This window comes from Thunnus thynnus, chromosome 14, assembly GCF_963924715.1.
Source record: "Thunnus thynnus chromosome 14, fThuThy2.1, whole genome shotgun sequence".
NCBI lineage: Eukaryota > Metazoa > Chordata > Actinopteri > Scombriformes > Scombridae > Thunnus > Thunnus thynnus.
Window position 1 is genome coordinate 19,367,911 of NC_089530.1, and position 13,333 is coordinate 19,381,243.

The window sequence follows — 13,333 nt, forward strand, 5'->3', positions numbered from 1 at the left end:
TGATGCTTTTGTCAACTATTCATATTCTAGGTTTTGACTCATATGAAGTTATACAGGTTAGTTTGACGTCAGTAAAAGCTGATTAAAAGTTACTTTTAGTAAATGTTTGTTGCTGCATTTTATGCAGTTATGTTATAGTAGTTTAGTTTCTTTCAGTTACACCACAAAGCTCATATATTTCAACAATGATCATATTTAACACCTTCAGAATTCCAATAAAATGCATTTCATCACAGATGTTTTTCTAAACTCTAAATGCATGTAATACATCATAAATTTCTAAAACAATTATTCTCATACTATAACAATATTACTGAATGCACTAAGAGCTGCAGATATTTAAAAAAAAGTAAGAATTGATCAGTCTTAGTGAGTCTTGTGTTATTTTGTGTTATTTTTCCTGAGATGGAATGTATGATGAGAAATAAACAGGTAGACAGACATCGATCCAGACTTATCAGACACTGTGAGCATACTGTCCACTGGATTAGAGCCAATATGATGAACGAGCAACCAAGTCACAGCTCTTCTCATTTACACCTTTCCTGCAGAGGCAAGCTGCTCATGAGAACAATATGTGATGCTCCGAAATCTGCTGATCTTCAAGTGGGGAGGCCAGCAGGCTGTTGACTAAATGCACAGTTTGTTAGTGATAAAAAAAACCCCACAGCTTCGTTTTGCTACAATTTATCCGTCATTCACTTTCCGTCTCTCTCATAATAGAACATGAAAATGCATTAGTCATGCTGGGCACTGAGAATGATTGCCAGCTGTGCCATACAGATAATTGCCCTCAGTGAGATGAAGAGACTTTGATATCTGTGATTTAATAGTTTTATATCTAGAACTGTTATGCTTGATGTACATGGGATTGTTTTATAGGGTAAAATGTCAGTGTATTTATTCCTGTGGAAGATTTTTGTCTGAGTAAAGTAGAATTTAGACTTCAGTATTGCTCTGATGTTATCAAACTGGACTTTACATTTCACATCCCTCATTTAATCCCTGTACTAGTCACTTTAATATATTTCATCAAACTGAACTGAACATTGTACACTACATTCAACCTCCACTGTAACACAATTTAATTATTTTTTGCACGTCACATTTAATTTTTGCTCTCATACACTTCAATTTCTTTTTCCATAGCACAGTCCATATTTCCTTTATACAGTCAATGTTTCAGTTCAAGTTTTATATCCCATTTCAAAACTATTATTTTACTATTATATTATTACCTTACTTCTTTTGTTCTATTTTTATTCTACTATGTTGGATTTGTGGGCACAAACACCAAGACACATTCTTTGTATGCTTACATACTTGGCTAATGAACAGATTCTGATTCAGATGTATTTATCACATGAGAAATTGGCAACAAGACACCACAATTAATGTTTTCTTAACATCCTTCCTACACATTTCCCCTGAGCTCTTCAGCATAACACACCAATATTTACATCATATTCAGTGTTATGGTGTTATACAAATATGAGGGTGTTCTGCGTTCTTTACCTCAGAAAGCCTCTGTGGAAAATAATGACAGAGAAGGAGAAAGTCAGTGAGTCACAAGCTGCCATGGAACACAGTTCAGTGGCACCACCTGTTTCTGGTAAGGGCTCATTGGTGTTGGATGACAGGCTCCCTCTCTCTCTCTCTCTCTCTCTCTCTCTCTCTATCTCTCTCTCTCTCTCTCACTCTGCACCATCTGAACATTAATTTACTGCCATAAACAAAGGGCCTGTGGACAAGGTTTGGAGCAGTTAATATGATCATAAATGAAATGGAAAATTGAATCACCTTCCCCTCCTCAGGCAAAATGGGGCCTGAGAAAGTTTGTTTTGTATTTAGTGAACATGCATGCAGTCACAGACACACACCTAATTTAATCTCTTCTAGTAGTCTCCTCATTTAAAAACTAAATTCTGACATTCAAAACTACTAAGTAAAATAAGTATTAAAGACAGTATATGCCCTCTTAATTTGAGTTAGTGCCTCTGCTGTCATAATTGATTAACATTTTCCTTTTGAAGCATGTTTGTTCAATCCCCAAAATAAGCAAAGAGTAATTTTGTAATGTTATTTAGCTATTAATTTCAAAACATGTACCCAACAACATCTGTTGCTGGGTAACAATTATCCATGGTTTCCTAGAGAAGAGTAATTCTAAGTGGCAATACTGCCTCCTTGAGGTTGGAAAGAACACTGCCGAGCACAGAATTTAGCATGAAAAAAAATGCATTAAGCCAAGTGGTTATCTATTCTTTACAGTCTGTGGTCTTGTTCCCTGATTTTGCTGAGCAGCTCAGATATTAAATAGGGGACAATGAAAACGCACAGTAGAGAGTAAACAGGTCAGGGTTGGATTATGTGACATGGATCAGGCCTGAAAATAAAAAAAAGAGAGGAAAAGGAAAAATTGTACAAAAAAAAAACAAGCCAGTTGTTTGATAGTCCAGTAGCCAGGTGGGCATGACAGATGGGCAGTAATTTAGGGACTTGAAACTGAGCTTAAAATGAATTAATTCTCCTGTAGTACAGTGTATATATATTTTCTCATGGTACAGTATATCTTCTCTCAGAACAGATTCATTCTGATGGATTAAGCAGATCCTGGCTCTGCGGATTAGGCCTCATGTAGGCATACATGGCACCATAAGCACATGGCATGCAACCAGGTTGTTTGTATGCATTTCAATCAGGACCACTCTAGTCGAAGAAAACTTTTATTGCCATCTGCAGTAAGTTATATTTGGCGGTATCCCCCTGTTCTGAGACCTTCCTGCGCTTCCATACATGGAAAGCCTAAGGCAGGGAGAGCAGCAGCAAAGAACCCAGGTACAGAACAGAGCAGGCAACAATGACAACACAAATGACATTGATTAAGTCAGACACAGCATGTAGAGGAGGAGACTAAAGATTAAAGCAAGGGTTTGTGAGCTGAGCTTGACTTTGTGGCCTGGCTGAACTAACGCTGTGCTCAATTTTTGATTATGGGTCGCAGTAAGCCTTTCAAACTGTGAAACCAAGATGAAGTGAGTGTACTGTGTGGCAAAACAATCTAACCATATTTACAAGCCTCATTTTTTATGGGTACTAAATTTGTCAGTGGAGTTTTTCGGCACGTGAAAAGACACCAATCATACTGTAGTCCACAGCAGGGGCTTCAGTGTATCTGTGCTTTGCTACAGGCATTTTAACAATTTTTGAGCACTGCTTTTCAGCTGTATGTGAATATTCTGGAAGAAACAAAGTGAAGAGGAATTAGTTTAGCCAGACCTTTCTAGAAATTTCCTGATAGGATCATCATCATTATCATCTTCCTTCCACTCTCAGACAGTGGAGAAGGATATTTAAGACACTTGTGGACACTGATCCCTTGTCAGACGTAACATTTTTGCGCAACATGCAGAAGAAAACACAAAAAAGGTGTTTATTTGCATACATTTATTACCTTCATAATATCATTTGAATGTTTGTACAAACTTTTGTTTCGCCTGCTTGACAGTTTCTTCAAAAAGTCCTCTGTTTATATCTGTACTACAATACAGTCAGAATAACAATGTCATGAACAGATGCCACAGTGAACAGAGCTTTGGCCACATGGCAATGTTTATACACACATTCCTCTCTGGAATTTTGTAAAATTGTACCTTTGTCACTCAAAAAAAACAATGGTTGTGCAAGATGAAAAAGTTGTACCAAAGTTATGTATTACATCATTTCCTTAGTGGTTTACATTTATTATGAATGTGTCATTTCAATACAAAGAGTTCAAATAAATGTCTTTGGCAAGAACAATATGACTAATACAACAAATGAAAGTGGGGGGATGGGGGTAAATTAAAACCTAAAAAGTTTTAAAACCCAAAAAGTCAGAGGGATCGTGAGGCCCCACTTTCACAGTCTGTATTCATGCTGAAAATCAAGATTAAGCATGGTTTAGCCCTTCTGCTCCCCCATCTTCAGGGCAGGAGATGGGGGGAGGAGAGGGGGGGCGTTGCCGAGCAAAACTCAGAGGAGTGGCTGAGATTGTCACTAAAATGAGAATCTCAGCTGGAAAAGTTGGTCCACCTTAAAGGTCAGTCCACCCTAAGTGAGCCTGGTCAGGTTGTCACTAACTTTGGGGCTAACCCCCTTCATTTTAATGAGCAAGTGGCAAGCAAGACACAGGAACTTGGCTTAGGTCTTGAGGAATTTTAACATTTATTCAAGTTTTCAAGTTTTTTTTTCCACAAAGGAGTGTGACTGGAACTACATATATGTCTGTGTTATTTAACATTGCCTTGGTTTTCTCTCTGCCAAAATGCAGGTTAGAGTCCCCATATGCGTACGTGTGTGTAATTCTGGAATAAAAGACAATTCGCTCTCTGTGAATCCATCTTTATTTTCCACAACAATTTGTTGACGAGTTTGGGATGCTGAATGTGAGCCACTGTTGAGCTCACTGCCGACCGGAAAATTGTGTTGCATGTAGGAGACTGGGTTCCCTGACAAGGTCGTAATACCTCCCCCAACAATAACTCCTTAAACAGGGTTGAGTGGGTAGGAAGTGGACCACCGGAGACATGAGACCAGCACTGACTTGCTTAAAAGCATCTCCAAGAAAGAGTTTTCTTTCCTTATTAAAAGCTGTATTGCTGTAAGAACAGTTAGTTTTTTGATATCATAGGCTATAATTTAAGTATTTATTATACATTATATAATGTTGATATAAAGTTAGGCTATACATAATTGTGACAGGATCGCTATGAGTACCAAAACTAACAAGGAAAAGTGTGAAAAAGCTGCTGATGTTGTGAGGGTCAAAGGCCACCCATGGTCTGACACATGAGGGAAAGATATGGAGAGCAGAGCTGTAGTTAGTTTGAATTTTGAGTAAAAGAATGTGGTTTCCTGTCAGATGGAAGCTTTAGTCCAAGGCAGCAGAAAGTAGAAAAGAGAGGGAGTATAGACAGTAATTAGATTTAGGAATTGTAAGTTAACAGTCCAAGTAAAAAGTAAAAAAAAAGAAAAAGAATTTGTTTGGCAGTGCTTTTGGTTTGACAGCTGATGCTTGAGTTGAGTCGTTTGTGTGCTTGACAGTTCATTAAATTTGATGCTGATTCTGTGAGTTCACTATATGCCAAATTGCCACCTTCAGTGTAAGAGGAAGACCAGATGTTTGCTTTTGCTGATTGCACGTGTGTCTCCTTCTACACCGGAAGTTGGAATGGTTGTTGCAGGAGTAGGGCAGCCACCCCAGCCTGGGAGAGGAGCTGTGGGAAGAACAGGACGACACATACACACACATTCCTCACACATACATACACTGAATTTGTGTTGGTTTCATATGTGTTTTCCCAGTAATGTATTGAACTATAAGAGAACAATGCAGTATATATAGTGAGTTCTGGTTCAAGATATCTTTAATTTTATATAACAATGCAATGGATTTAGAATTTTTTGGTTTAACATGATTTATGCGTGGTTTCCAACAGAGTTTATGAACTATTATCACTCCCAAGTATTTGTTCTCTTCTCTTTCAACATCATTGATCATGATTTTAATAGTAGACAATTACCAAACACAAGGGATTAAGTTTTATGATAATTTATTAATGTCAAACCGTTTCTTCAGAGTTTTCATCTCCTTTGATTATTTCCAAAACTTGTTTCATGCTTTTCCCTGAGCAAAACATATTAGTGTTGGATTGGCAGAAAGGAACAGATTACAGGCAGAATAAACAGATGCAGGCATAAATGCCGGCAGGGTTTATTAAAGATCTGTGCAGTGTCTTAAAGCATCTAGGGATCTCAGCCTGGATAACAGCCCCGCCACCAAGACGCCAACCACAGCCGCAATAGCAGCAGCAACCACAGCAGCAGGGGCAGAACCAGAGGGTGGCCAGGGGGCACCTCTAGCTCCTTTCCAAACCTCTCAACCTCCATCATATGAACTGGAGTCCTACCAACTCATTTGGGACAGACCCTGAGGCTGCAACACCAGTGAAACAAACTCCCTCTGTACCCTTAGCACCTCTAACACCATCCAAACCTCCTGCCGCTGGTACTGGAATGGACTGGACCATCACCGGCAGGCTCATGAGGGCAGCTGGACATTGATTGAGCCCTCCATCAGGACAGACAGGACCTGCTCATGACACCAGAAGTGAGACCGGTGGAAACCTGCTTCCAGGACCCATCTTTCCCATGATTTAGTGTGCACTGGAGCCAAATGACCAAGAACAGGAATAGACACAGTGGGTGTACCACCTGTGGACAATGTCAGCCCTGAAAGAAGTGGGTTTTGAGGTACCAGTTCCAATAGAGGCTGGGGTAGCTAAATAGGGTCGAGTGCTTCTTCAAATAATTCACCAACATCACCCCATGACTGGTGAAATACAACGCCTCCTACAATGGCACCTGAAGTGGGGAATGGTGGCTGGAAATTTTGCACAGGATGACCTCAGGTACAACATGGGCAATGACCAACTGTGTTGGCAGAATGTTGACCCACTGCTCGAATGCATCAGAACCAGGTTCACACCATAAATGGACCTGAAAAAGATCATGGTTTGCAAACAAGAGCCGAATGAGACTGTAGCAGATTATCTGGTGCAGCTGACCAAAATTTACAAAGCAAACAGTGGAATCACGCCACCAGATCAAGAAGAGAAAGAAAGAGCCATAACAGCAAGGGAAGCACATTTATAGCCTACTTAACAAAAGGACTGCTTCCAGAAATCCAGACTGAGGTCGAAAGACATTGTGTTAGCTGTGATACAGGAAGACTGGCAGCAGTAAAGAGATATGCCATCCATGCTTAAAGGAGGTTCCAAGAGAATGAGAAGAAAAAGACCAAAAAGACCAAAGACACAATGGCCAAACTTCAAATGGTACAGCTGATTGTGTATGAGGCTCAAGCCAGGAGTCGTGGCTGAGGGAAAGGATGAGGCTATGGACATGGAGGACAAGGCAGCGGTAGAAGCAGCGAGAAGACTGGATGTGTTTCATTTGCGGAAAAAATTGGACATTTTGCCCGAGACTGCCGCCAAAAGCAGACTGAAGGAGATTGACAGTGCACGAGGCTGGTGAGCGGTCGAGACCCAGATTTTTTAAGCCATAAAAAAACATTAGAACAAAAAGAAGAAGCCAATGATAATGATAACATTGACAAACCAAATTATGAAATGTTCTCCCATGATGCTTACAAGGTTACGCCTACAGTTTCACTACAGGTTTCAAGCCAGAAAACAGATTTTTTGGTTGGCTCATGGGCAACAGAATCAGCGATAAAAGGATGTGATTTAACTCCAGTTCCAAAAGTGAGTGGAAGAACAATGGTAACAAGAGAAACTAGTGGTGGCAACATTGTCAAAGGACGGTGCACAGTTCCTCTGTCAGAGATGATAGATATTCTCCTGTCATCATGTTCTCCAGTAAACCCAATGGGATGAGATCTGATGTTTAATTTGGGCATAATGTGAGTGACAGTTAGCAAAGGGAAAGGAAATTATCCTTGAGAAGTGAGTACAGAGATAATGAAGCAAACACATACACACAGGCAGAAACAGGAGTTGCCGTAAATGTAGCAGACAAACTTACACTGTACTATGCACATTTCCTATGAGCAAGATTCCTATGAGGGAAGATATGTGTGCAGCAGGGGCCACAATACCAGAAGACCTCAAACAAAAGTTTTTCAAACTGTACAACTCAGCACCATGCATCTCGCTAGCAAAAAGTAAAACAAAGCAGTCAAAAGACTTGGGACCATGGGTGAGGCATAGTACTGAAATAAAGGAGTGGGAAAACACAGACAGGCCTTCGAAGCATTACACTGAATGTCTTAAAATATACAGAATAGCGTGCAGTATGACATTCATAGGTAAAAGAGTTGTACACCTGCAACCACAAAGCATGCATACAAAAACAACACTAATGTTGCAGCTAACAGCTGAATCCAAAATAGAACATTTCTGACAGCTATAGGAAAACCTGTAGCACATCACAAGCTGGTGGGTGATGCTGTAGTGTTACCAGAACAACTTTCTATCTGTAAATGTGAAATTCACACTAATTACACTGACCTATTTTCCACAGGAAATGCAAGAGTGGACGCAGCAGCCAAACGCATGGTGACACTAACCACATCCTCTTTGAAGATGCTCACAACAGAAACACCTGAAACTCCTACTGCAGATCTCACAGGCCTGCAGGGCAGAGCAATGGATATTAGCGGGAGCAAAAAAACAAGATGGCATCCAGATAGGTCCTAATGGCAATCCATGCCTACCTAAATATCTGTTTCCTTTCTATGCTAAATTAACACATGGTGTGGATCATGTGTCAAAGGGGGGAATGCTGGCAGAGGTAAACAGATATTGGTTCACAAAAGGACTCTCAAATTACCCCCCAAAATTTTTAAATGGTGTGTTTTGGTTGTGTTATTGTGTTATTGCTATCTTATATTATCTATGCTGGGAGGACCATATTATTACACTATGAAGTTCAAAGGATCAAAAATAATTATCTGAGGATGATTGATATATATTTAATTTGATGACATGGCATTTTGTTTGCAATGGTGGCAATGGTATAAACAGGAATAGGGCCAGACAAAAGGAAACTCCCAGAGACAGAGTGCTGTGATGAAATGATGAGATATTGTGCAAAACCTGTCCCCTGTTCTCAGTGCTATACACACACAGGGGAAAGCAGCTCTATCTCAGGAGCAACAAGGAGACATAATAATTCTCCCAATGATGGGTTATGCGCTGGTGACCTCTGACTCGAGGAAGGGTAAATGAGCCCCTCAGTGCTTAGCAGCAAAGTAAGAAATACACCACATGCACATAAGATCACAAGGGCAACCTCTATTGGCAGTTTAAAAAGCCACTGGTAAGCCTAGAGGACCTTTATGTGTCTTATTTCTGATTACTATGCTGATAGTTCCACCCTTGTTATGGTTCTTAGATAAGCCACAGCATAACATTACCAGACCAGTTAGATGAAAGAGATAATTCGGCTTTTCATATGAAATTAACAGTGATAAATCTTTTTCTTTTTCTTTTCTAAAGTCATCCAACAACTGAGCAAACTGCTGATGAGAAATTGGGAGTTGCATTGTCCTTTTCACCCCCAGAGCTCAAGACAGATACAAAGGGTGTGTGACACATCTGCGTTTGTGAAGTCACTAAATAAAGTTTTTCTATCTCCTAGGTGCAGCTGACCACAAGATCTGCTCTGATAGTGGAAGGGGTAGTGGGATGTATCCATGCCACAAGGTTCCAAAGAGATCCAAACAATGGAAACAAGGGTGCATGCCAATCACTGGGACAGCCAAAGAGACTTCTCTGGCAAGTCTTACTTCTCCTTCTTGGCGAAGGTGGCACTGCTTCCCCCATTCCCCTGGGAGGACCATGTAAGACAATCACCAGAGCGTAAAGGCTCACATATTCTAAAAACAGACACATCCTAATCTTCCACACACAAGAGTGGTAAGACGATTCAGTGTTCTGATTTTGAAGAATGCATTAAGTTTTAAGGTCTTTACCTTTTTACTGTTACATTTTACTGAAGTTTACTATTTTTACCTTACATCTCTAACATTATATGGCCTTAAAAAGCCAGTATTAAGCACTATAATCAACAGGTAGCATTTCTTTATATCAATATCTGAGAGTTAACATCATTATATCCGGAAGATCAGAGCTAAATTGATCTGCAGGATTGTATTTCAAGTGTATGAATGTGAATTCAGATCTGTTTAAAATACAGTGACTTATTGTTGTTACTTATTAGAGCTTCTCAGTTGCTTTTTTATTTTGCAATTTTATTTTTATCGTAATCATGTTTGCATTTGTACTATCCATACTGTTCACATTTATTTATGTGTATTTTAGGTAGATGTCAGAGTGCCTTAAGAGATTTTTTCCCCTTCTTCTATGTTTTATACTTAAGGGTACATGTGATATTTTTCCTTCATAATGATCTATTCTGTGAGAATGAGTCCAACCTTGGATTTCCAGTTAGTGTAGGCAGAGTGGAATGATGTAGATGTGAGGCAATCCCCTAGAAAGAGAGAAAGTGACGAGAAACAGAAGAAACAGACAAAGAAACAACTGTGTTCTTCTCTTAAAGGGGGATGCTCAAATTTTTTTTTCCATGAAGAGATGTGACTGGAACTATATATATGTCAGTGTTATTTAACATTGCTCTGGTTTTGTCTCTGCCTAAATGCAGGTTAGACTTTCTGTATGCTTGTGTGTGTGTGTGTGTAATTTTGGAATAAAAACTTATAAAAAAGAGACAATTAAAGACAATTCTCTCTCTGTGAATCCATCTTTATTTTCCACAACAGTCCCTTCATTGATCCGCAATAAATCTGCAATAACATGCATCAATATTTTTTTAAAACAACATTCACTTGATAAGACAAGAACCTCTACTGCCCCCCGAGCAAACACATCCGAACAAGGTGAACTTGGCTAGGGATGAAAACAAATGTCTGCTAGGCAAGAACACGAGTCACAGCACTGGGAGAATCAGTGCTCAACAGTTTCAATGTAGTACCATGATGAGTGGGGGCGAACCGGCCCCGGGTTTCCTCTCAGGATAAAGATTCCCTTTCTAGATTAGCTATCTCCCTCTCAATCTCTTATTTTTAAGACTTCAAGAAAAAAAAAAAAAGACAAGTACCTGGTTGGCGTCGGCAACCATGTCAGAATATTATTTAGTATAGTGTTATTAACTTGACAACCACATTGAGAATGGCTCAAATCAGAAGCAAGGGAGGGTGGAAAGTGGTTAAAACACGATAAACAACAGATCACCTTAAAGGAAATCATTGTGAATTGAAGAGAGGCAACAAATTGTTGACTACTCTGTTTGAGATTATATGAGGACTGCTGTTACTTTCTGTCATAGTTTGTCGAGATAAATCTTCATGCACTCGACAGGTGATAATTTCTCAGAAGCGTCCTCTACATACCCAATAGATTTTATACACTGTACTCTCATTTAAACTAAGATACGAAATTCTTCAGTCTTAGCTTTAATACTTACTGTACTGAAAATATAAACAAATTTTCCCAAAAAAAAAGAAAAAAACTTTACAAAAAGGCTCTTAATTGCACTTGATACAAAATTCTAAGGACCTTGAAAATGGATTGGCTTGTAGGTTAAATCCTAAGATAAATCTTAAGAACATCACACAAAAAAACATATCAGTTATCCAAAGTTAATGAACTGTTGGAAAGGACGATTTCCTTTTCTAAACACATGACTGAACATGATACAGAAGCCCAGAACAACAAAAACTTTTGATGATAAACTCTGCTAATGCATACATAATCCTGTTACTTCATTAAACAGTGCTTAACCAGGTTTTTCTGGATATTAGACTGCCCGACTGATACTAGAAAATTCCTGATTTTTATTTGTTTTCATCTTAAATCTCGTATTCCTTCAGATGGTTTTGGTTTCTGATTGGCGTCTCTGGTAGAAATGCTCATATGAAACAAGTTGGCTGTGAATAAACTGGTTCTTTGTGTGATGCACCTCCTTTTTGGAGAGTAAGGTCAAATTCAGACCAAAATATTAGTGTTCTTAGCGAAATATCTCCCTGCTGAAAAACTAGTTATGTACATTGGCACTTTTCGCTACAAAGTCATGGCCTTGCTCTGTTAAAGGACTTTCCTTGCTCTAAATGGGACAACCAGTGAATAGGAAGACAAAAAAAAAGGCACACAGTTCTAGCGTAGCAACTCATGTTCCGGATACATGAAGGAGTGCTTTGTGAGATTTTTAGGCATACAGAAGGGGCCACAGGGAGGCCAACACTGACAAAAATAACAAATGAGATAAAAGACCATGTACTATAAACAAACAGCAAAGGAAAACCACAGAAAGTGGTGCCTGTTGACACAATCAGAGAGAGGCCTATAAAGCTTAGCCTAACTGCCTCATATCTCTGCTGCTGTCTAATGGCACAGCCATATTACGGCTCCACAGATTAAGGGGCAGAAAAAAGTAAAAGACACTAATAATAATCTAATTACAAAATCATATAAACTCATTCATGAACGTATAAAAAATACATATGTAAACTGATTACCGTTAAACATCCCACCCATTCCCCTAAAATGGTAATAAAAACTAAAAATAAAATTGTAATGCATAATGAGTACAAAATATTAGATTTTTTTTTTTTGTTTTGTCTAGAAATACACAGACAGCTGCGGTGGCTGTTGGACCCTAACACTGACCTCAGAGGAATGTCCACCGATCAAAACACTGAAGGCAGCCTAAGGTCAAAGGCCACAATGGTACTTTCCTTTGGTATATTTGATAAAGTTGATGAAGTCACCACTTTGGTGTGCTGACCTATTTTGCACTTCATTTGGTGTCGCCTTAATCTCGCTGGCTAAGTGCTGACATTTGGCTTGGTACAAAATGCATCTGTGCTTTTAGTCAAAAACAATGCATAGTTATCATTATTATTTCAATCTAAGGAATTAGGCTTTCACAGGCAAAAGTCTAGTATTATTAAAGTGCATGTCACTGATACAACAGCATAGTACGAAAGCAGGTAGTATCAATGTGTAAAATGATTGTACTAATCATTCTGCCTGTTCCCTTGAACAAAAAAAAGTGGACAGAAATACTGAACAGTACCCTTCTTCGGAACCATAATAACAACCTTCATATATAAATGCTCCACATAGACTTAATGGCTCTATAAGGAGTGAACACTGAACCTCAGGTATCTGAGAAATCCCTTTTTTTTCTTGTTGGCACTTCAGGTAAAACTATGGCTTTTTTCATATATCTTTATACTATATGGCAACGACAACATTTTGAACAGTCTTAATTCAGCTGAAGCTGAAAGAGGGTAAACAACTGATGAAACTTGGGCTGCTGAGGCACAGAAGGACACTGGAGGCTGGTCTCCATAATGGACGGTTCTGGGATAGCCTGGAGGTCTGGAGGCGCCTACCATCGCCCACTGACGCTGGCCATGTCTGCGTGAAACTGACGGGAGAGGCGACCACTTGCTCCCCCCTCCAGGAAGGAGGATCTGATGGGTGGCTCAAATAGCTTCCTCCGGTTTTTGTTTAGTTCTGTAAAAAATGCGAAAACACCACAAAACGTCAGCAGTTGAAAAATCGATACAAACATGATTTTTAATGTGGACAACTTCTACCTGTGTTGCTATGGGAGCAATAGTAAATCAAAGTAAAGAGACAAATACAACTGAGGAGTGTGTAAACATTTCTCTTTAGCCACATTTGATCAACAATGACAAGAAAATTGGGTTCAAATCACTACAGGATAGCTCAAGATCAAC

The 13,333-nt window shown here is 39.3% G+C and overlaps 1 protein-coding gene across 1 annotated transcript in view; it reads right to left on the reverse strand.

Annotated features, from left to right (window-relative positions):
* Positions 1–10,307: 10,307 nt before the first annotated feature.
* Positions 10,308–13,333, reverse strand: part of LOC137197195 (protein bicaudal C homolog 1-like) — a 64,129-nt gene continuing 61,103 nt past the window's right edge. Inside the window, exon 21 of the mRNA XM_067610430.1 lies at positions 10,308–13,106. Coding sequence (XP_067466531.1) covers positions 12,979–13,106 — 128 coding nt within the window. The 3' untranslated portion in view covers positions 10,308–12,978. The remainder of the gene's footprint in view (positions 13,107–13,333) is intronic.